At 38.3% G+C, this 24,814-nt stretch overlaps 1 protein-coding gene and 1 long non-coding RNA gene across 8 annotated transcripts in view; one reads left to right on the top strand and one right to left on the bottom strand.

Moving 5' to 3' along the window:
• Window positions 1–6,950: 6,950 nt before the first annotated feature.
• On the bottom strand, window positions 6,951–24,362 carry NUP42 (nucleoporin 42). 7 transcript variants are annotated; one of them, XM_042968129.1, is made up of 8 exons: window positions 24,166–24,254; window positions 23,627–23,714; window positions 23,136–23,275; window positions 21,519–21,744; window positions 12,210–12,286; window positions 11,383–11,469; window positions 9,014–9,098; window positions 6,951–7,794 (listed from the first exon to the last, which is right to left on the bottom strand). In XM_042968129.1, the coding sequence occupies exons 3-8, from the start codon at window positions 23,154–23,156 to the stop codon at window positions 7,226–7,228; spliced, it is 1,065 nt and encodes a 354-aa protein (XP_042824063.1). In that variant the 5' UTR covers window positions 23,157–23,275; window positions 23,627–23,714; window positions 24,166–24,254; the 3' UTR covers window positions 6,951–7,225. The 7 variants fall into 7 exon arrangements, with proteins under 7 accessions (XP_042824063.1, XP_042824053.1, XP_007089121.1 ...); XM_042968119.1 differs by lacking the exon at window positions 24,166–24,254 and adding an exon at window positions 23,810–24,086; XM_007089059.3 differs by lacking the exons at window positions 23,136–23,275; window positions 23,627–23,714 and adding an exon at window positions 18,553–18,647 and having other exon boundaries at window positions 24,166–24,362.
• Window positions 24,363–24,521: 159 nt separating this feature from the next.
• The window catches only part of LOC122234007, a 50,186-nt gene continuing 49,893 nt past the window's right edge, over window positions 24,522–24,814 (top strand). Inside the window, exon 1 of the long non-coding RNA XR_006211678.1 lies at window positions 24,522–24,714. This is a non-coding gene — a long non-coding RNA (uncharacterized LOC122234007). The remainder of the gene's footprint in view (window positions 24,715–24,814) is intronic.

The following is a 24,814-nucleotide window of genomic DNA, read 5'->3' as shown; positions in this document are numbered from 1 at the left end:
GAGAGAGAGAGAGGCAGGCAGAGTGCAAGCCAGGAAGGGACAGAGAGAGAGGGAGACACAGACTCCAAAGCAGGCTCCAGACTCCGAGCTGTCAGCAGAGCCCAATGTGGGGCTCAAACACACAAACTGCAAGATCATGACTTGAGCCAAAGTCAGATGCTTTAACTGTCTGAGCCATCCAGGTGCCCGAGGCCACATAACAAGTTTTAGCAAATATAAGAAGATTGAAATTATACAAAGTATATTCTCTGACCACAATGGAATAAAACTAGAAATCAATAGAAGGAAAATCCACGTATGTGTGGAAATTAAACAATGTTCTTAATGAATGGGTTAAAGAAAAAAATCACAAGGGAACTTAGAAAATATGTAGAGACAAATGAAAACAAACACAACATACTCAAGCTTATGGGATGCACAAAAGCAGTACTAGGAGGGAATTTTATAATGGTAAGTGCTTACATTAAAAAAGATCTCGGGGCACCTGGATGGCTCAGTCGGTTGAGCGTCTGACTTCGGCTCAGGTCATGATCTCGCAGTTCATGAGTTCAAGCCCCACATCAGGCTCTGTGCTGACAGCTCAGAGCCTGGAGCCTGCTTTGGATTCTGTGTCTCCCTCTCTCTCCACCCTAACCCCACACGTGCTCTCTCTGCCTCTCAAAAATAAAGAAAACTAATAATAATTAAAAAAAAAGATCTCAAATCAATAGCCTAACTTTACACCTTGAGGAGACAAAGAACAAACTGAATCTAAATTTAGAAGAAAGAAAGAAAGAAATAATAAAGATTAGAGCAGAGGCGAATGAAATAGAGAACAGAAAAATAAAAGAAAAAAATCAATGAAACCAAAAGTTGGTGTGTTATGGACTGAATGTTTCTGTTTCTCCTCAAATTCATATATTGAAGCCCTAATCCCCAATGCAATAGTATATGGAGGTGGGGCCTTTTGGAGGTAATTAGATTTAGATGAGGTCATGAGGATGGGAACCTCATGTTGGGATTTATGGGCTTGTAAGAAGAGGGAGAGAGAAATCTCTGTCTTCATGCACATGCACCAAGAAAAGGCCATGTGAGCACACAACAAGAAGGCAACTATCTGCAAGCCAGGAAGTGGGTTCTCACCAGCACCTGATCATGCTGGTACCTTGGGCTTTCAGCTTCCAGAACTGTGAGAAATAAATGCCTGTTTTTTAAAGCCACCTAGTCTATGATATTTTATGGTAGCTTGAGCAGACTAAGATATTGTCTTTTGAAAAGATTGACAAAATTAACAAAGCCCTAGCTAGACTAAGAAAAAGAGATAGAAGACTAAAATAACTAAAACTAGAATTGAAACTGTGGGTATAACTGATATCACAGAAATTAAAAGGATTATAAGAGACTACTATGAATAATTCTAAAACAACAAATTGGATAACCTAGAAAAAATTGGATAAATTCCCAGAAACAACCAGCCTACCAAGACCGAATCATAAAGAAATAAAAAATCTGAACAGACCTATAACTGGTATGGAGATTCCAGCAGTAATCAAACACTTCCTAACCAGGACCAGATGACTCACTGAAGGATTCTACCAAACATTTAAAGAGTTAACACCAATCCTCCTCACAACCTTCCAAAGAATTGAAGAAGAGGAAACACTTCCAAACTCATTCTATGAAGCCAGCATTATTCTGATATCAAACCTAGGTAAAGATACAAGCAAATAAAACTGTAGAAAAATATTCCTGATGAGTAACAATGTAAAAATACTCAATAAAATACGAGTAAACTGAACTAAACAGCACACTAAAAGGATTATACACTATAATCAAATGGGATTTACATGTGGAATGCAAGAATGGCTCAATAATAAAAAAATCAATGTAACACACTACATTAACAAATGTAGGACAAAATCCACATGACTATCTCAAATGATGCAGAAAAAGCATTTGACAAAATATAACGCTCTTTCATGATAAAAACACTCAAAACTAGGAGTAAAAGGAAACTACCTCAACAGTGAATACATATCATACTCAACCATGAAAGACTAAAAGTTTTTCCTCTAAGATCAGAAACAAGGCCGGGGTGCCTGGGTGGCTCAGTTGGTTGAGTAGCCAGCTTCGGCTCAGGTCATGATCTCACAGTTCGTGAGTTCGAGCCCTGCGTCAGGCTCTGTGCTCGCAGCTCAGAGCCTGGTGCCTGCTTCAGTTTCTGTGTCTCCCTTTTTCTTTGCCCCATCCCCACTCATGCTCTGTCTCTCTCCGTCTTAAAAATAAAACATTAAAAAAAAAAGAAAGAAAGAAACAAGGCAAAGATGCCTCCTTTTGGGGCGTCTGGGTGGCTCAGTAGGTTAAACATCTGACTTCAGCTCAGGTCATGATCTCATGGCTCATGAGTATGAGCCCTGCGTCAGGCTCAGAGCCTGAAGCCTGCTTCAGATTCTGTGTCTCCCTCTACCTTTCTCTCTCTGCCATTCCCCTGCTAGCACTCTGTCTCTCTCTCTCAAAAATAAACTTAAAAAATATTTTTAAAAAAGGTGCCTCCTTTCAACACTACTATTCAACATAGTATTAGAATTGCTAGCCAAAGCAATTAGACAAAAAAAAAATAAAAGGTACCTAAATTGGAAAGGAAAAAAGTAAAATTATCTCCGCTCACAGATTATTTGATCTTATATGTACAAAACCTTCAAACACTCAACACACACACACACACACACACACACACACACACACACATACACACAGCTGTTACAATTAATAATTTCAGCAAAGGGGCACATGGATGACTTGTCGGTTGAGCTCTTGATTTTGGCTCAGGTCATGATCTCATGGTTTGTGAGGTCAAGCCCTGACTCAGGCTCTGTGCTGACAGTGTGGAGACTGCTTGGTATTCTCTCTCTCTCTCTGCCCCTCCCCCTACTTATGTTCACTCTCTCTCAAAATAAATAAACTTAAAAAAATTTCAGCAAAGTAGCAGGATACAAAGTCAACACAAAAATCAGTTACATTTATATACACTAGCAATAATTAATACAAAGAGGAAATGAAGAAAATAATCCCATTTACTATGGCATCAATATTTAGGAATAAACATATCCAAGGAGGTAAAAGACTTGTACACTCAAAACTATAAAGCATTGCTAAAGAAAAGAAAGAAAATACAAATGAATAGAGACATCCCACGTTTATGGAACGGGAAACTTAATACAGTTAAAATATACATACTATCCAAAGTGATGTAAATATTCAATGCAATCTATATTAAATCCCAATGGCATATATATGTATATTTTTATATACATGTATACGTACATACATGTATGTATATGTGTGTGTGTGTGTGTGTGTATATTTTTTTTTTTGAAGTAGGAAAAAATCCTAAAATTTATATGGAATCTTAAAGTATCCCAAATCTTGAAAAAGAACAAAACTGGCAGCCTCACAGTTCCTGATTTTAAAGCATAACACAATGCAACACTAATGAGACAGTGTGGTACTGGTATAAAGGCAGATGTATTGACCAACGAAACAGAATGGAGCCCAGAAGCAAACTCTTGCATATATATACCCAAATAATTTTTGACACAGGTGCCATGACTACAAAATGGGGAAAAGACAGTCTTTTCAACAAATGGTATTGGGAAACCTGGATATCCACATGCAAAAAAAATGAAATTGGACTCTTACCTTACACCATATATATAAAATTAAACGGATTAAATACCTAAATGTAAGGCCTAGAACTATATAATTCCTAGATGAAAACATAGGAAAAATCTTCATGACACTGGAGTTGGCAATGGTCTCTTGAATATGATACCAAAAGCACAGACAACAGAAGCAAAAATAGACAAATGGGACTACATCAAACGAAAAAACTTCCATCTGTCCAAGGAAACAATCAACAGAGTGAAAAGGCAATCTATGAAATAAGAGAAAATATCTGTAAATCATATATCTGATAAAGGGTTAATATACAGACTATATAGAGAATTTCTACAACTCAAGAAGAAAACAGATAACTGGATTAAAAAATTGGCAAAGGACTTAAATAGACGCATCTCCAAAGAAAATATACAGATGGCCAAGAAGCAACTGAAAAGATGTTCAATATCACAAATCACAAGAGAAATGCAAATCAGAACAACAAGATATCACCTCACACCCATTAGGATGGCTACTATGAAAACAAGAAAGTAAGTGTTGGAGAGGATGTGGAGAAACTGGAACTCTGCTGGGAATGTAAAATGGTGCAGCTGCTGTGAAAAGTGGTGTAGAGGTTCCTCAACACACTAAACATAAGAGTTGCATTGACTTATCAATTCCCCATCTAGAAATATATCCAGAAGAATTTAAAGCAGGATCTCAATGAGATATTTGCACACCCGTGTTCATTGCAGCATTATTACAGTAGCTTCCATTGGTTGGAAGCAACCCAAATCCCATCAACAGATGAATGGTTAAAGAAAATGCGGTTCATAAAACAATGGGATAGCTTCAAGTGTGGCAAGATGAAAGAGATCTAGAGATCTGTTGCACAACAATGTGAATGTTGTACACACCACCTAACACTACTATACACTTAAAAATAAGATGATAAATTTAATGTTGTGAATTTTTTTTTTTACAGTAATAAATCTGAGCTATTATGAACTTTCAGGCTTTCTTCTCCCTATGAATATACAATTTCCCCCTAAAATGGACCACATTGTACATACTATTTTATAATAGGCTTTTGTCCATTGACTACAGAAGAAAAGTCTTTTCCAAGTTATTCTCTATCTTTTATGTCATTTATTTTAAGTTTTTTTGAGAGAGACAGAGACAGAGGGGGAGGGGAGAGAGAAAGGGAGAGACAGAATCCCGAGCAGGTTCTGCACTGTCAGCACAGAGTCCCATGCAGGGCATGAACTTATGAAACTATGAGATCATGACCTGAGCTGAAACCGAGAGTCGGATGCTTAGCCAACTGAGCCACCCAAGCGCCCCTCTTTTAGGCCATTTAGAAAGGCTGTCTAGTATTGTTGGACACTAGACTGAATTATTTTATTCTTATGAATAATACTGTGTAGCTAAATCATATTATGCCTTTTGAACAGTGATAATCTCAGCTTTTTTCTCTCCTTTTCTAATCAGCTCTCAGCTATTAGACTTCTAATCTGTGATCAGACAACCAAGCTGGTTAAATAAGTTTACTTGTAATAAAACCTTATTTGCAATTCTGTAATTTGCTCCCATCCTGGGTAAACAGGGACAGCCATTGCAGCAGCTGTGAAGGGAGGTGGATTTTGCTTATTTGGGGGTGTACCTTCCAGTTAGACCAGCTCACCCAGAATTGGTTCTTGCCTTACTGAATAAATCTAGATGGTAGCACATGCTCTTGGGGTTGCTTTTTCCATTCCACTTGCTCTCAGGGTCTTGAAATTCAATCTACCTGGCCACCACCTCATTGGTACCTGTTTCTATTTTCTGAAGCACTGCTGCCTCTTAGCCAGGTCTAAGCTGGCCTTCTTTGACTCCTGATACTGCTATGCACGCACACTGCTGGTTTCTACTGTGTAAACATCTTTGCTTTAGTTCCTCACACTGTTAAGTAACCCATAGCACTTCTTTGTGCTTTTTGACAGCAGCACTATTTGACAACCTTGAATCTCATTAAGTTCACCACACCGTGTGTGGGGGGTGGGGGAGGTGAGCACGTGTGTGTGAAAGCACATAAAATGCACTTCAGCAATTACAACAGAACTCCCAAATCACATATTACTGAGTAGTGTATATGCAACTAGACAGGCCCCTGTTTCCTAAATTTGCTTGTAGAATCTCATGAAACGCTTGGTAAAAAACACATCCCCAGGTCTAGCCCTGTGGATATGTATTATTCTGGATATATAATTTAACAAATACCTCAGGTAATCCTTCTCATCAGGCAAATTTAGAAACACTAGACCCTTAACCTGCATCCTCAGAGCCTCCAGGACACTGGGAAGTTCAGCTGGGACCCATGGGAGACTGGTAAGTCTGGTAGCACAGGGTTCATTCCATTAGGGTAGGAAATTTCCTGGCGTCACCTGTAAGTTGGAATAAACATTGAAAAGTCTTTAGAGCTTGAGACCAAAGCAGAAACTTAGGATCTATTTACCATTTCTACACCAAGAATGGTTCCAAACATATACCCCTTGGCTATAGATTCTATCCCAAACTTTGGGTTTCCAGAAGTGTTAGCTGGGAGTCATAGAGTTCTTTGAAAGAAGTAACAACTGGATCCTCTGAGGACTGAATGCTTTGCATATGTGCTAAAATCATTTGGGGTGCCTTTTATTAGGTAAGATTCTGTTTTCACTTATATCAGCTCAACACCAGATCTATGTCAGGTAACTGCTCTTGTAGTGCTAGCTATGTCCTTCTGGAGGCTTGAGGGAGGAGCACAGAACTCTGATACATATGCCTCAACTCATGACGAGTCTTTGGCTTCTTGTGTCAACTGTATATAAGAGATAGAAGCATTCCTCTCTCAATCTAAGGACACAGGGAGACCCAACATGTATGAGAATTCTAAGAGAAGCTCACTAGAGCTGGTGAATCTTGACCCCACCATAGACACTATTTATTCACATGAGACCACAATTTCCATTTCTCTTACAATCCTGGGCCCATTTAAGAATTTGCCTAAAACTGATGAAGAATACTCAAATAGTGGCCCATGAGAAAGTTAAAACTGAGGGGGAAACAAAATTATGAGGGGAAAATGTCTCCACAGACCTGAAAAATACATTTTTGCCCTTTAAAAACTTATTTCTCTTTAAGAGAATTTTAACATAAAGGAAAGTGATGTTACTGACGTTTATTTGGTAAATAAGCTACATATTTAAGCATTTTTTCCCCTAACGGCTTTAGGAAAGATCTCCTTCCTTAAAAAAAAAATGTTTACAGGTAAACCTTTAAAGGGTATGACAGTAAAGTGATGTAGAATGAGAAAAGCACTTTATTCAGTGCACACTGACAGTTTTTCCAGTTCCATTCATAATTAAAGTAAAAAAAAAAAAAACCTCTTGAGTACTTTTTATGAAAAAAATATTGAATTTCAAAACCCCTGAAGTTACTATTGAAAGCTTATATTCCTTAAACGTATATATGTACATATATACGTATATATTTGAACCACTCAGAGAAATTATATATGAACCACTCAAAACAACTTTAAGAGCTGTTCTTTTCTGTATTTAAAATTGTCCTTTCAAATATTTAGAAGTTCCACAGGTGGTGGCTTTAATGGAATTTTTCCCAGAGTAAATTTCTTGGATTGAAACTGCTCCAGTTCTTCTGCTGTTAGTTGATCCTTGGGTGTGAATAACACATTATCTGTTGTGATGCTGCCATTTGAGACTGGTAAAGAGGTGGATATGCTGCTATTTCCAAAGGTGTCACTGGATGACTTGGAAAAAGCACTGTGAGAATGTGAGCCTAGATTACCAAAACCAGCCACAGAAGTGCCACTTCCAAAGGCTGGGGCTCCAACAGAGCCTGCTGCCATGGGAGCTGGAAATCCTGAAAATCCAGGTGATCCAAAACTGGAAGCTGCAGGACTTTTAAAAGAAAATGAAGCAGCAGATGTGATTGCAGGTTTCCCAAATCCAAATGTTGGAGTGGAAGTAGTGATGGCAGAACTGGCAGGGGGTGCGGCTCCAAACGCTGGAGTATTCCCAAACACAGAAGGACTTCCAGAAGCGGCAGAGGCAAATCCAGAGCTTGGTTTAAAACTAAAATTCTGAGCATTAGCACTGCTGCTGTTATGCACTGGAAAACCTAAAAAAAACAGAAAAAGGAAAAAATAACCTATGATAAGTCAGAAAATGTAACCATATTAACCACCCCTCCTTTTTTTCTTATTTCTGCCATGTTTGAATGTTGAGAAGCTTTATTGGAAAAAGTGAAAAGAAGAAGCTAGAACAAACCCATTAAAACCCTGTCGTCCTGTCTTTCTGCTGTACTGATCTCATTTGTACCATGATTATCCACACTCATGGAAACAGCTTTGAGAAACCTCTGGGATTAGGAGGTGGACTTTGGCTTTCTGTGCTCGTGTGCCCCAAGTAAATCAGCTATATCCATTATCAAAGAAGTAACTCTTTCCTCAGCTATATTCTTTTATTTAAAAATTTTTTAATTTAAAAAGATATTTATTTTGGGGAGGGGGACAGAGAAAGAGACAGAGAGACAGAGATGGAGAGAGAGAATCCCAAGCAGGCCCCATGCTGTCAGTGCAGAGACAAACGCAGGATGTGATCTCACCAACCGCAAGATCACGACCTGAGCCAAAACCAAGAGTCAGATGCTTAACTGACTGAGTCACCCAGGCGCGCCAGCTATATTCTTTTAAGCAAATATAGAGTGGTCACTTCATCTCAGTTTCCTCCTGTATAGATGGAGTGATTCTCAAGCCCCTTCCAGCTCTCAACTAAGATGAATATGATGAAATCATACTCTAATAATCGACATCTCTAGTTTTTGCCTAAATTTTTCCTGAGTTGCCATTTTTTGCATACTTTTTATGACAGTTGAAACCCCCAGTCCTAATTTGCATTTTTATTTGTCTCTAAGAACCATTGTTCACCTGTGTCCTAACTTAAAAAATTTGTCCTTTAAACTAAAAAAAAACCAAAAACAAAAAGTGACACAGTATTGCCACGTGAGACAATACTATGCTGTTATACACAGTGAAAAGAAGGTCCTCAATTGTGGTGCTGCTACAACAGTTACTATGTATTCCTATAAAACTTTTGAAAAAACTCCTAAAATACACTTTGAAAGCTTGAGCCATAGGGTCTTTCAAAAAACATGCTCCATCTGACCTCCATTTCACAAATGACTGATGAGCCAAATTCTTTGAAACTCCATTATGGAAGACAGTAGAATCTGCAATGGTAATTTAATGTCCCTTAACACACCTTCAGACTTTATGATCTGAAACCTCTAAAATCCTGTTTCCAAAATGGATAAAGTCTTGCATCACTTTATCATTTACCTGGTGGCCCAAATGTTATTCCTTGCATACTGCCAAATCCAAATGTAGCTGCTGCTTGATTTACTCCACCCTTTACATCTGAGAGCTGTAAAAAAAAAAAAAAAAAAAAAAAGCAGGCAAATAATAAATTAGTTGATGAATAATTCTCAATTCACAGCCAAATTAAATTTTAAAAATGTGCACTTACCAGGCGCATGGGTGGCTCAGTTGGTTGAGCATCCGACTTCAGCTCAGGTCATGATCTCATGTTCTGTGAGTTTGAGCACCGCATTGGGTTCTGTGTGAACAGCTAGCTCAGAGCCTGGAGCCTGCTTGGGCCTGTGTCTCCCTCTCTCTCTGCGCACCACCCCCCCCAACTCTCTCTCAAAAATGAATAAACGTTAAAAAAATTTTTTTAAATGTGCACTTAAAAATGTTTACCATAGAAAAATGCCCACAATATGAATACGCATAGGAAAAAATGGACTAATTTCAATGAGTTAAGAGCAACTCATGAATTATGAGTGATGAATTATGGGTGATTTTAATTTTACTTATGCTTCTAAAATATTTTCTAAATTTCTTCAATGAATTTATATTAAAATCAGAAAAAAAAATTTAATAAGACATTTTAATGACTAGGTTGATTATCAAAAAATCTAGACTTCAGGCAAAGGGCCTTTGGAGGCTACCTAGTCTACTTATTCTGATGCCTAAACTGAATTGATTCACAATTACATAATTAAAAACTTACTACTAAAATCTATTGAACATTTCCTATTCCTTGAAAATACTTTATGTTCTTACTATTTTCTACTCTAGAAATGTCTTTCATCTCTGCATAGTGAAATCTCAATCTCCCTTTCTTTTATTTTATTTTTAAGTTTTATTTATTTAAGTGATCTCTACACCCAATGTTGGTTCAAACTCATGACCCTGAGATCAAGAGTCGGATGCTCTACTGACTGAGCCAGCCAGGCACTCCTTTAAAATCCCTTTCAAGGAACTTTTCCCTTACTCCTTACCTCCAAGAAGTTTTTCCTAACTAACTCAAACAGATATAATTTCTCTTATTTGGAAGCCTCAATAGCATTTTCTAAAAATCAATTTCATTGAGGTATAGTTTATACGCAATAAAATGCATCCATCGTATATATGTATTTCAGTGAGTTTTGACAAACTTCTAGTCACCACCACAATCAAGATTTAGAACATTTCCATCACCTCTAAAAGTTCCCTTGTGTTTTTTTCAGTCAACTCTCTCCCAAACGCTAGGTACAGGGAAGAACTCATCTCCTATCACTATAGATGAGGTTTGTTTTCTTTAGTGTTTCATATAAATGGAATCACATAGTATGTACTTTTTTTTTTTGGTCCAGCTTCTCTCCTTCAGTGTAATATTCATTAACAGGTAAACAGATAAACATATATTCATACACTGGATTAAAAGAATAAAGAATGAACTACTCATATATGCTAAGCCCACTGTGGGTGGGGCTGTCCAAGATCTTAACCTATGGAGGGGCACCTAGAAAAGTGGCAAAGAGCAAGGAACTTCTAACCCTGAGGGTAGTTGTGTAGTTCTTTGGACTCAGTTATCCCCTTTACATCAGTAATGGTGATGGTGGGCTACCTCTCATGTACGGACAGAATCCTTCAAGAAGTCCTACTAAACTTAAACGGCATTATAACAACTAAACGGTGGAGAAATTAGCTTACACAAGAGTCTGTTTAGGAAGTACATATTTAAGAAAGGGGTGGAGCACTGCAACTGTCACACAGTCATTTACTAAGTTAGGCAGTGACAACCATCATATCCTTTTTAGAAGGTAGAAATATAAATCGTCTGGGAAACTCTAAATATCTAATTTCAAAATAAGGTCCTTAAGAAGTTTTAATGGGAATAGAAACATCATAACTTTATTGACCAAGAGAATGAATATGCTATAGTCAGGATCATGTATCTTTGGAGACAAGTGGGTATACATCTACTAAAGGCATTTCTATATAGGTCAGGGAATAGATGGTGAGTGTTTTCCAGTCACAAAAGCAAACAGTAGTCTAAATGTGTATCCAGATCATTTTTCAAAGCAATTTCTTTGTAAATGCTAATAACCTGGTATATTTGAATTTATGTAACATTTTCAAAACTAGACTACTTAAGTCAAAAACTTTACCCTAAGGAAAGCAAAGTTACCTGTGCTTTTCTGACTGAGGAACAGAGAGAAAGCAATTCCAGGACTGTGATTTTAAATGATACAATCCTGAGAATGTGTATCATAATTCTTGACAGAGAACTTTAGCTTTGCTTTCTAAATCCGAAGTGAAATTCTCTGCAAAAAAAGTAATAGATAAGACACTTCCCTGTAGAAAACTCTCCCAATACTCACCGAAGCTATGTTAGCCGATGTATTTAGATTTTTCAGTTCATTTACTCTGTTTCTCCACTGATTTATTAACTGTTGGAGGGAATTTAGCTAAAGAGAGAAGACAGAAAAATAATTAGTCAATTCTGAGTGTTTAAGTTAGTCTCTCTAACTTCATGTCTTTATTTGCTAAAATCACAAGTTTAGAAAACATTTTTATGGCCCATTACTCGTACAATTTGCCCAAGATGTTCCAGCTATAGTTCCCTCCCTGTTCTCCAAAACCTTGTGTCACCTGGTTTAGAATTTCAAGTAATGTGGCAGCACAGAGGTAGTTATATCTGGATGGGAACAAACATGTATACTAGTTGAAATGCATGATCATGACCGTAGGCAACACAAAAATACACTTTATGTCATTTCTTTTAAGCACTAACTTATTGAAGTCCAGCTTTTTTATTTTTTGATATCTCTTATGTGAGAATGTTAATCCGTACCACAGACTGTGTCTTATTTCACTGCTTTTCTAGAATTCATCATGGTGTCTGTACCTAATAGATGCTCCATAAGTGTCAAATGATGAAAGGGTCTGACTTCTATGACTGATCACTGGATAATTTGCAAGAAAAATAGTGACATTCCTAGTTACATAGTCAAAATATATTATTACCATTTTAGATAACCAACCAATTTCAAAGAAAGTAATTTAGAAAATAAAAATAGCCTTGTCTTGAGAAAAATTATTAGACCTCATCCACTTTGCCAATGTACAAGCAAGCCACTACAAACAGAGAAGACTATAATTAACAGCTAATCTGGTATTAAGGTAGATGAATAGGAAACAAACTTACATAACTCTGTAAGTTATTGCTGGTTAAGTAGTTATGGTATTCAAGCCTCAATTCCTCTGGTGAAATGTCTGTAAAACCTGAAGTGAGGAATCAATTGGAATCTTTAAAATAAATACCAGTACTTTTGATAGTATAGTAAAGCTAGAAGTCCTAGACAAGAATATATGCTAATGTTGATCATAAGAAAATTTTCATAATCATAAGGAAAAATTTCAAAGCCTATATGTTTAATAAAGTATAAGATTAAAATAAAATATAGTTGTATATTTGATCTTTAAAGGGGGAAATTTTCTAAAGATAAATGGAGTGTAAGGAATAATACAAGAGTTAACTACATATACATTCAAATTTCTGTCTAAAATAATATTCTGTATGCCAGAAACTATAATAAGCAAAATTAAAAGGCAAATGGAAAACAGTAACTTTAACATATATGACAGGAAAAGAGCTAATGTCAATGTGTAAACAGCACTTACAAATCCATAGGACAAACAAATAGGAGCAAACATAAGAAACAGGCAATTCACAAAAAAATTCAAATAGCCAGTAAGTAAGTGAAATAAAAAAGTTCAGTTTAGGGGCGCCTGGGGGGGGCTCAGTCAGTTGAGCATCAGACTCTTGGTTTCTGCTCAGGTCATGATCTCAATTGGTAAGTTTGGGCCCCACATAGGGCTCTGTGCTAACAGGGTGGAGCCTGCTTGGGATTCTCTCTCTCCCTCTCTCTGCCCCTCCCTGACTTGCTCTCTCTGTCCCTCTCTCAAAATAAATGACTAACTTAAAAAAAAATTCTTTAAAAAAAAAGTTCAATTTAAAAATACAACTTAAAATACAGGTAAGATACTTAATGGCAAAAATTAAAAATGGATGGTATTTATTGTTAGTAAGGGTGTGGTAAAATTGACATTCTCCTAAATTGCCTTTAAGGCAACCAGAAAGGCACTTTTCTAGGAGGACAATTGTCAGTACGTGTCAAATGCCTTAAATATGTTTGTACCTTCTGTCCTTAATAGAATTTCTAGGATTTAACCTCAGAAAATAATCAGACCTATAATCAAAGAGTTTTATGTATGAAGGTGTTCATTCTAGTATTTTTAGTAATAGAGACAACCTGAAAACAACAAAGTAGAATACAAAACTAGATTATGGTCCTAATTATATATATACAAACAGGAAATATGGTTGTGTGTGCATATTGTGAAAGGAATAATCTGAAATATTATAGTTTGTGACACCAGGTGATCTTTATTTTATTTATGTATTTCTGTGTTTTTCAAGTTTTCTATGGCAACAGCTGTAAATTTATAATTAGGAAACTTTTTAAGAAAGGAAAAACAACATTCAGGATATTTCCTACAGAGAATTACTTGTAACCCAGATATCATTAACTCCATGGACTTCTACACCCCAGAATAAAGAAAAGACTAAATGTTCAAATTAGAACCTTGGATTCCCTCTAACAACTTGTCGTTATACCATCTTTAATAACTGTTCAGGCCAAAAAACCTAGGAATCTCCTTGTATTTATCTCTTTCCCCACATCTAATTAATCAGCATCCTGCCAAGTTCTAATTCCAAAACACACTACGAATTTGACCAATTCTGTCTCCACTGCTAGTGATTCTAACCCAGTCAGTCACCAGCATTTGTCTCCTAACTCATCTCCTTGCCACTATTTTAGTTTTCACCCCACAGCACTCCCTACAGACCACTTCTTTCATACAACAGTCCGACTGAGTTTTTTCTAATCAGATCATGTCCTTCTGCTTAAAGCTCCACATGGCTGTCCTTACAGTTAGTCCAACATGATCTGGCTCTTGGCTGACTCTATGGCCTTATGTCCTATTACTCTTTCTCTCATTCACTCTCCTCCAGGGGTTCTGGCCTCACTTGTCTTCAAACTTGCCAATCTTGTTCCTACAAGGGTCTATGCACTAGCTATTCCTACTGCCAGGAATGCTTTCCCCAAATCTTCCCATAAGAGACACCTTCTTCTCACTTAGGACTCCGCTCCAATCCTGCTTTGTAAGAATGGATAACTTACTCTAAAGAAAAACTGTCCCTCCAGTTACTTTATCCTCCTTCCAGCTGTTCCTCATCTGAACCACAGAACACAGAAAATTATCTGAGTGACTATTTTCACGGTAAAAAAGCAGTATCATTTTAGATGCATAGAGAGTTAATTCATTACAACTGATGTCTAAGAACAGTTCTCCAACTTTTTGGTCTCAAAACCCATTTATATTCTTAAAAATCATTAACAATGCCAAAGAGCTTTTGCTTATATAGGTTATAATATACATATTTACCATATTTAAAATGAAAAATAAGAAATAATAGAACATATTTATTAATTCACATAAAAATAAGAAACCAATTACATATCAACATAAATGAAAAAACTATTTTTCAAGCAAAAAATAAAAATTTAGTGAGATGAGTGGCACTGTTTTATGTTTGTAAATGTTTTTTTGCATACTTTAATGTAAAAATATTTTATTGCTAAAAAATGCTAACCCTCTTCTGAGCTTTCAGTGAGTCATCATCTCTTTGCTGATGGAGGGTCTGTTTGTAAATTTTTTTAATGTTTGGTTTTAAGAGAAGACTGCTGGATTATTATATCTACTTCTACATTCAGTCTGTTGCAATATACTACCTGGCTGAAGTGTATGAAGAAAATCTGTTCTAACACAGATAGGGAGTTGGGAAGGAGAACTTTAATAATCTTTTCAGGTAATTGTGGTGTTAGGTTCTTACAAGTTTAGCTATAATGTAAATTTAAGCCTTAATATTAATTAACTTTTTGTATTATTATATTAAATCTAGTGGTTTATCTTGTGCTTAGAATGAATTTTTCAGCCATGCATGTTTTTATAACATCGTACATTGTCATTTAGAAACTACTGGTTCATTGAGTCATCTAGAACTTTCAAATATTGCCACATGCCATTTTACAATATCAAAAAACTCTTATTTGTTAATGTCACTGTCCATCTCATCAGAAGAGACTTTAAGAGATATTTAAGTCATCAAGCTGACAGTGGCAGAAAACAGTTTTCCATAATTCTAATTCTCACATGAAAGTTGAATTTTGTCATTGGCAATAAACAGTTGTTTTCTTTGAAGCAACAAACTCACTCCATTTGTTTTTTTAGAAAATGCTGCCAAATTCCTAAGTCTAGATAACCATAGCTGTCAGTCATTCTTTCAAGTAAAAACGATCTATGGAAAAAGTGGCTGGTTCAGCTCACAACTCAAAGGATCACTCGTGTCTTCCCTCAAGGAAGATAACCATCATATCTGAGTATGTGGCAGAAGCATTTCATGTGTGCTTCTCATTTTGTCACACAGATTAAAAAAAGTGTGCATACAGGACACCTGGGTGGCTCAGTCAGTTGAGCATCTGACTTTTGATTTCAGCTCGGGTCATGATCCCAGGGTCATGGGATGGAGCCCTGCATGCTGCTCAGTGCTGAGTGTGGAGCCTGCTTGATTTGTTCTCTCTCTGTCTCTGTCTCTCTCTCTCTCTAAAAAATAGTGTGGGGCGCCTGGGTGGCTCAGTTGGTTAAGTGACTGACTTCAGCTCAGGTCATGATGTTGCAGTTCATGAGCTTAAGCCCCACGTTGGGTTCTATGCTCACAGCTTGGAGCCTGGAGCCTGCTTCAGATTCTGTGTCTCCCCCTCTGTCTCTGCCCCTGCCCCGCTCACATTCTGTCTCTCTCTCTCTCTCTCTCTCTCTCAAAAATAAATAAACATTAAAAAAAAATTTTTTTAAGGTGTATACTCAAGGGTCATGATTAATAAAATCACTATTTTTACCTCTTCATCAAAAACTTTAAGTGAAAATGGCATTAAAAAGTTTTTTTATTGGGGTGCCTGGCTGGCTTGGTCAGAAGAGCATATGACTTTTGACCTCAGGGTCCGGAGTTCAAGTCCCATGTTAGGTGTAGAGATTACTTATAAAAATTAAAAAAAAATTTTTTTTTATTGACTAATGTAGTCTGCTAGTACAGTTATGTTGCCTCTGCCTTGATTCATGCTAAGATACAAGGAGTTTGACCCATCAATGCTTTTGCACCAACAGTGCAAATGTCAACAGAGTGAAATGGCAATTAATGTCTTGGTATTATTATGAAAATATTTTTGAATTTGTAGAGCCTTTCAAAAATTTTTTAAAATTTATTTTTATTTTTTTTTAAAGTTTATTTTTGAGAGAGAGAGAGAGAGAGAGTGCAGGGAAGGGGCAGAGAGAGAGAGAGAGAGAGAGAGCGCGAGGGAGGATCTGAAGTGGGCTCCATGCTGACACAGAGAGCCTAATGCGGGGCTTGAACTCACATACCTTGAGATCATGACCTGAGCCAAAGTCGGACGCTTAACTGACTGAGCCACCCAGGCGCTCCTGTAGAGGCTTTTTAAAAAAAGTTTGACAGAAAGCATGTGTGTGCGCACTCAAGTACAAGTGAGAAGGGGAGGGGCAGGGGGAGAAGGAGAGAGAGAATCTCAAGCAGGCTCTATGCTGTCAGCACAGAGCCCACTGTGGGGCTGGATCTCACAAACTGTGAGATCATAACCTGAGCCCAAATCAACAGTTGGATGCTCAACTGACTGAGCCACCTAGGCACCCCAAATTTGTACAGCCTTTAAAAGGGTCTCAGGAATAGGGCTGCCAGATTTAGCAAATAATACAGGATGCCCAGGGGTGTCTGGGTGGCTCAGTTGATTGTTTGACTTCGGCTCAGGTCATGATCTCACAGTTCGAGAGTTCAAAGCCTGCACTGGGCTCCCTGCTGTCAACGCAGAGTCCACTTCAGATCCTCTGTCCTCACCACCCCTACCCCTCCCCCATGCACAAGCACTCTCTCTCTCTCTCTCTCTCTCAAAATAAACATTAAAAAAAATGCAGGATGCCCAGTTAAATCTCAATGTCAGATATATAACAAATACTTTTTTAGTATAAGTATGTCCTAAATATTACATGGGATTTCATATACTAAAAATATTTTTTGTTTACCTAAATAAAAAAGAATTTAAATTTAACCGAGTGTCCCATATTTTATCTGGCAATCCTACGTAGGAATCTATATTCCACAGTTTGAGAACCATTGCTTTAGGGCATTAGACATTAGGTTTAATTCCAAACTGATTAAAAAAGGTTCAGTACTTCTTTATTTTCTTTATAGAAAACACTATCTAAAACTATCTGATTTATTTGTATTATTTACTGTCTCCCTCCCTCAAGAACATAAGCTTTGTAAGCATGGGAGCTTGTCTATCCTGCTCATCACTATATTCTTAGAACTTAGAATAGGGCCTGGCACAAAAGAAATTCAGTAAATATTTTGTTGAACAGCTGAGTGAATAAATAACTAAGGACTGGTGTGACAAATGCTCAGAGGGAATAAGCAGGCAGAGCTGAGACAGAGTAGGGATCCCAGAGTTCTGAGGGTTTGCAGGGGCTCTCATCTGCGAGGTACTTGCTATTTACTCAACAGCACAGAGGGCCCAGGACCACCCAAAATAGGATTAGAAAAGTGTGGTGCTCTAGGTTTGAGTTCAGAAAGGGCTTAGGGACCACGCACAAAAGAAAACAGGGAGGAAAAAGGGTATTCTAAAGAAATGCTATCCCTGTAGCCAAGCTAAAGCTCTTTACCTTCACATGCTATCTCCAGAATAGGTCTCAAAACGCTTTACAAAAAATAACTATCTTTGGAAGGAAATACAGGGAAGGGAGAAGAGAATCAGGCAGCCAAGGCCTTAATGACAAAAAGGATGTGAATCTTCTATTCACTGTTAGCAGCTAAGAGTTTTGAAAGTTGTACCTATAGGGGACCAAGAAGGCAGAGACTCTTTGGGGGCTTACAGAATTGGAATCGGGGTGGGTCCTGATTTCACTATTTTCCCATGAGAACTACATACTTTAAAAAAACTGTATCTTCTTTTAATTTTTTTTAATGTTTATTTATTTTTGACAGAAAGATACAGAGCATGAGCGGGGGAGGGGCAGAGAGAGAGGGAGACAAAGAATCCGAAGCAGGTTCCAGGCTCTGAGCTGTCAGCACAGACCCCGACACAGGGCTCGAACTCACAGACCACGAGATCATGACCGGTCATGATCATGACCAGATGCTCAACCGACTGAGCCACCCAGGCGCCCCCTCAAAAAACTGTATCTTCTAATCTCTATCTCTGAATTATTCAGTTCCGCCAGAAAAATGGAATACTTTAAACAATGTCTAAACTCTCCTAACTGTAGCTAAGTTTGAGATTAGTTTATTAAGCATGACCTTCGTTTTAGAAACTAAGAGTTATAAAACACAATTTATAAACATACAATTTCTCAATTACCTGAAATATTAGGCTTCTTTTTCACTGGCGAATAAACAGAAAACATCCACTGCCCTGATGATTCCCAAACTTCCATATCTTTTATAATTCCTTCTCTGGAAAAAAAAAGAGAAAAGGAACTTTTTAATCTGCTTGTTAAAATTTATTGTTTATAATTTTCAATGACTCAAATTTTAAATTATAGTAAACATATAATTTCAGATTTTTTCAATTGTATTTTCTGAAGAGTATTCTTTAAAGCAGAATTTATAGAATAAGAACTATATTTCATGATTTTAAATATTGTAATATTGGGGTGCCTGGGTGGCTCAGTTGGTTGAACATCTGACTCTTGGTTTGGGTCAGGTCATTATCCCAGGGTTGTGGGATTGAGCTGTGTTGGACTCCACACTGAGTGGGGAGCCTGCTTGGGATCCTCTATCTCTGTCTCTTCCCCTCCCTGTACCCCTCTCCTTTGCTCGAGCGCTCTTTAAAATAAAAAAAAATTAGGGGCGCCTGGGTGGATCAGTCAGTGAAAGGTCTGACTGCAGCTCAGGCTATGATCTTGTGGTTCTTGGGTTCAAGCCCTGCGTCGGGCTCTGTGCTGACAGCTCAGAGCCTGGAGCCTGCTTTAGATTTTGTGACTCCCTCTCTCTCTGCCCCTCCCCACTCATACTCTGTCTCTCTGTCTCTCTCTCTCTCAAAAATGAATAAGCATTAAAAATGAAAATAGGGGGCACCTGCATGGCTCAGTCAGTTAAGCAGCCAACTTCAGCTCAGGTCATGATCTCATGGCTCGTGAGCTTAAGCCCTGCGTTGGCCTCTGTGCTGGCAACTCAGAGCCGGGAGCCTGCTCAGATTGTGTCTGCCTCTCTCCCTGCCCCTCTCCTGCTTGAACTCTGTGTCTCTCTCTCTCAACAATAAATAAATATTAAAAAATAATTTTAAAAAATTAAAACAAAAAAATATAATACCAAAAAAGTTTATAGTTTTGGTTTTCTAGTAAGCTGAACCATTAACCAATACATTTATTAAGTGAGAACTATCCAACTATACATATTTAAAGAACTAAAATACAATAAGATATACAATACTAACTTTAATCTTTCTTTGTTATCATAAACATCAACGGCCATTTAACTGGAAAAAGACACAAAGCACCATATGAGTAATACAGAACCATGACATTTTAATTTTATGTATGTATGTATGTATGTATTTGAAGTTTATTTATTTATTTTGAAAGAGAGAGAGAATGAGCAGAGGACGGGCAGAAACTCTGAGAGGGAAAGATAGAATCCCAAATAGGCTCTGTGCCATCAGTGAGGAGCCGATGTAGGGCTCAAACTCACGAACTGTTAGATTATGACCTGAGCTCAAACCTAGAGTCAGACACTTAACTGACCAAGGCATTCAGATGTCCCTTTATTTAATTTGTTAAAAAAAAAAAATTTTTTTTAAGTAAGCTTCAAGCCCAGCGGGGAGCCCAATGCAGGGCTTGAACTCACTACCCTGACATCAAGACCTGAACTGGGATCAAATCAGACACTTTAGCCACGTAAAGCCAGCCAGGCACTCAGAACCTTAAACTTTTTAAAGTGGGCAGGATTTGGGGCGCCTGGGTGGTTCAGTCGGTTAAGCGGCCAACTTCGGCTCAGGTCATGATCTCGCAGTCCGTGAGTTCGAGCCCCGCGTCGGGCTCTGCTGACAGCTCGGAGCCTGGAGCCTGTTTCAGATTCTGTGTCTCCCTCTCTCTGACCCTCCCCCGTTCATGCTCTCTCTCTGTCTCAAAAATAAATAAATGTTAAAAAAAATTAAAAAAAAAAATAAAGTGGGCAGGATTTTAGAAACCATTTTGTTTAATTCTCATATTTTGCAGAACAGAAAACAGACCCATGTCCATATAGTTATTTTATTGGCGAAGGTGTGGATAGATTTGACTCTAAATTAAATGGTTCCCTCCACTATCCAAAAAGCCACAATTAATAAAATTTTAGCTATCACAGAATTTTAAATAATTTTTAAATTATTTTACAACATCAAATATAGGAAGGAAGGCTTTGTTTGCTTTTACCTTTAAAAAATCAATTGTATGTAGTACATGGCTCAAAATGTTTACCACTTGTTCTAATTTATTATGGGAAATAAAAGACTAACAAGTATATTTAAGTTCTGTCCTCAAGTGGGGAGCTGAGGCAACAGTTACAGAGAGTCAGGGAATATTTTGGCACCAGTCATACATTCTACCATGATCAAGAAATCATAAGGAATATACTCCACAGTAATGAAGGAAATCAAATGAAATCAGTTTCAATGGGGTAGGTGAAATAAAAATTTTAGAAAGAAAAATGCCAGATGTTGTAAGTACCACCAAGATTACAAATAGCTTAAATTACCTCATACTTTGCAAAGACCTCATAATTTGCAACAAATTTAAACAGAACTACTTTAGAAAGATATTCACAATATAGTGTTAGCCATAGAAAAGTGGGAAAAAAAATTAGCCCTGAGAGTCACTGTACTGGTATGGTAAGGTGACCAATATTTTTTTTAATTTTTACTTTAGAGAGAGAGAGTGTGTAAGTCAGGGAAAGGGAGAGAGGGGGAGAGAGAGAGAGAGTCAGAGAGAGAGAGAGAGAGAGAGAGAGAGAGAGAGAGAATCTCAAGCAGGCTCCACAGCGTGGAGCCTGATGTGGGGCTCAGTCCCATGACCCTGGGATCATGACCTAAGCTGAAATCCAGTTGGATGATCAACTGACTGAGCCACCCAGGTGCCCCAAGGTGGTACATTTTTAAGTGAAATAAAGTCTACTGTGACATATGCAAAATAGTTATCTCTGAGTAATAGGATCATGGGTGCTTTTTCTTCTTTTTGCTTATTCTGATTTTTTAATAATGTATTACTTCTTTTTTAAAGAAAATATTATAGGTACTTTTGAAAAAAATAAGCAAATGGGTAGTTAGTTTTTCTGAAGGCTTCCACTTACAGAAGTTTCTTTTCATCTTTCTGCTCATCAGAGCTGGGTGAAGCAAATGGATTCTGGGATAGTCCAAATCCCCTGTTCCTGCTAGTTGAAGCTCCAGAATCCGAACTGAAAGATGGTTTTTCTTGATCTCTGCTGCCCCCCCATGGTGTGGATTTGGAGAAGCTGGATGGCTGGATAACACTGGAGTATCTCTGGCTGGAGGGATTCCATCCACGTCTGTTACTACCTAAAAACAAAACAATTTTATTGGCAACTCCTTTTTTAAAACTCTAAAAATTTCATTACATTTTGTCTTATTATGTGCAGACATTATGCAAAGATTTAAGAAGCACATTTCCACTCATTTTAAATCACAAAATTCTTCATTTTTGATTTATATATTTACTTGTAACCAACACATCATGTAATGGTCTAGTGGCATTTTTTGTTTGTTTGCTTAAAAAGATTGAGAGGACTATAAATCCACAGAAAAATAATGATATATTACTAAGTTAAGATGATATAAGCTTATTAAATAAATAATTGCTTGATAATGGATTTAGGATCTATCTTAAACCATAAGCTCCTTCAGGATAAAAAGTTCTGTCTTTACCATTTTTTGCTCTCCTACTGGGCCCTTACACAGCAGTAAAGTCTGAAAAATGAACAATGTATTAAAGAGTTTGTTGAATATAAAAAATTAGATCCTACCCTTCGTCCTTGAATAGATGCTTAAATCTTTTTTTTTTTTTAATTGTTTTTTAACGTTTATTTATTTTTGAGACAGAGAGAGACACAGCATGAATGGGGGAGGGGCAGAGAGAGAGGGAGACACAGAACCGGAAGCAGGCTCCAGGCTCTGGGCCATCAGCCCAGAGCCCGACGCGGGGCTGGAACTCACGGACGGTGAGATTGTGACCTGAGCTGAAGTCAGACGCTTAACCGACTGAGCCACCCAGGCGCCCCGATGCTTAAATCTATTTGACTCCATCTTCCCTCTGGGAAAACACCATTACCCACCTCTCTTTCATAGGGAGATTATAATTTACATGTGAATAAAATGCATTGAGTTCTATTATGAGCAGATTCTAATATTTCATAATTATCGAAATGAACCAACAGGACTCTCTCCTCTCTCTGTATTTAAAAAAATCTTCTCACTTAAAGTACCTCATTTACTCATCACTTCCTAGTTGGGGCCAAGATAATTCACCTTGTTTTTGACTGAATTAGGAGATATGCCATGAAATATATTAAAAACTGGAGTGATGGGAGATATATTCCTTCTTGAAAATTCATCTCCCATTTCTAAAACTACTTAATAAAACCAATGATAAAAAGGAGCAGATTGCTGGGCCAGATTCCTCATGAAAGGGTTAATGGTATTTTATTTTTCTGAAGTTTCAAATCCTTTGGGGGATGACACCCTGAAGAAATTCATTCTTTCTTTTGTATATAGCTTTTGGCCTTCACTTATTAATTCTAGAAGCATTCCTTTCTGGGAACTAAATACACTGTTTACTTAATGAGTTTCTTCAACCATTAATCCATTCAACATTTATTTTTTAATTACTACATTTAGAGTGAGTCTTCAAAGAATGTCAAATATTAAGTGGTTTTTCTAGGAAATACACTCACATTTATCAAACCCCGAGTCATAATTTTTGGTTTGGAATATTCACTAGACTAATGGTGGGTGATGCAAAAGGACTGTCTCCAAGACGAGGAGGGATCAGACGTGAAACCACAATGCAACATGAAGAGTTGGATGAACAGTCCTACAAGAGGGAAGGGAAGGAAGAGTTGGAGAGGTGGTCAGCATCTTGTGACACTGTCAAGGGCTACCGTCAATCCTTAGAAAATAAAACCTAACTATTCATCTGAACTTTAAAACTTTGCATTGTAATATGGTTTCATTTTTGTTCCCTCCTCATCTTGAACACCATCCTTTCACATCATCCACGATTGGCTTAAATATTCCAAAAACTTTGACAATCACTAAGGACCAGATAGTAGGTCAACGCGGTCCCCCACCCCCTTCCCTCATAACTCACAGTTCTTAACTGGGCATCCCACCCTTCTAATTTTACCCCCAATGTTATGAACATGTACATTCACCTGGGGTATACCTTTGTAGCTATTATTAGATTTTGAAAGGAGTTTGCAACTTCTCCAAAGTTAAGAATCCAGGCTCTGACCCCAGTCGCTAGCCTCTCTCTGGAAAAAAGTTTGGTAAAAATTATATTTAAGGTGACAAGGGAAAAAAATACTCAGAAGGGTAGTAAAGCAAGGAGGCATCTGGGTCGACCTACACCAATTCTCCGGACCATTACCACCCACAGACAAGGTAGCTTTCCACGTACTCCCGACCTAAAAACTCATTGTTTCGCATTAGTAACAAAGGCCAAGTCCCTGTCTTCATCCCCTCAACAAAAAACAACCCAGGGGCTAACAAGCTAATAAAAGCGTCGGAGAGAACCTGAACCCAGCCTGGTGGGCGGGGCTCAAGAGGGGACGACGCGAGCAACTCAGCGTCACCGGACTAGTGCACAGCGCCGTAAAGCCTAGTGGCGGGCCTCACGCCTGACGCCCGGTCCCAACCAGACGAGCCCCGCCGGCCAGGCCTTTCCCTAGTCGGCTACCGGCGTAGGACCGGGGAGAACGTCACCTGAGGGCTGTTGCTGCCGTCCCCCGCCCGCACCCCCGGCGCCGGGATGTTCGTTCCAGCACCGGTCTCCAAAGCGGCACCGGCCTTGAAGGAAGAATTGACAAATGGTCATAGCGACGGCGTCGCCCACGGAACGGTCTTCAGGCGGCACCCTCAGCGGAAGGAGAGCCCAATGCAACCACAGGTCCCACCCCGCTACCGTGATGTCATCTTCTCGCGCCCCTTTCTCTCTTGTCCCGCCCTGGGATGAGAGGCGTGGATTTTACCCAATAGGGTTTGAGAAGAACGGGGCGGCCCCCACTCACTGAGCTTGTCTTGGGAAAGCGGAATGTTTGGATGGTTAACGTGGAGAAAGAGGCGTGTTTGCGCGTGGTACTAGGCCTCCGACTTTAAGGGAGGCTTGAGGGTCGGAAATGAGAAGAAAGCAGGTTAAGGAAACAGATCTTCAGCAAGGCCCTGTAGGACAGGAGTACTTGTAGTTTGAGAGACCGAATCGTACTTTTCATTTCTGCTGTTGAGGAAGCAAAAATCTGCCCAGCCATTCATCAGGTGGGTAACACATAAAGCCAGTCATAAGGTTAACAGGAAACTGGTTCCTTCAAGGACAGACAGCAACTGAAAAGTATCATAACAACTCCTATAAACACTA

This window comes from Panthera tigris, chromosome A2 (assembly GCF_018350195.1).
Source record: "Panthera tigris isolate Pti1 chromosome A2, P.tigris_Pti1_mat1.1, whole genome shotgun sequence".
Taxonomy (NCBI): Eukaryota; Metazoa; Chordata; class Mammalia; order Carnivora; family Felidae; genus Panthera; species Panthera tigris.
Note: the sequence above shows the minus strand (reverse complement) of the source record. Positions and strands in the feature narration are given on the sequence as shown.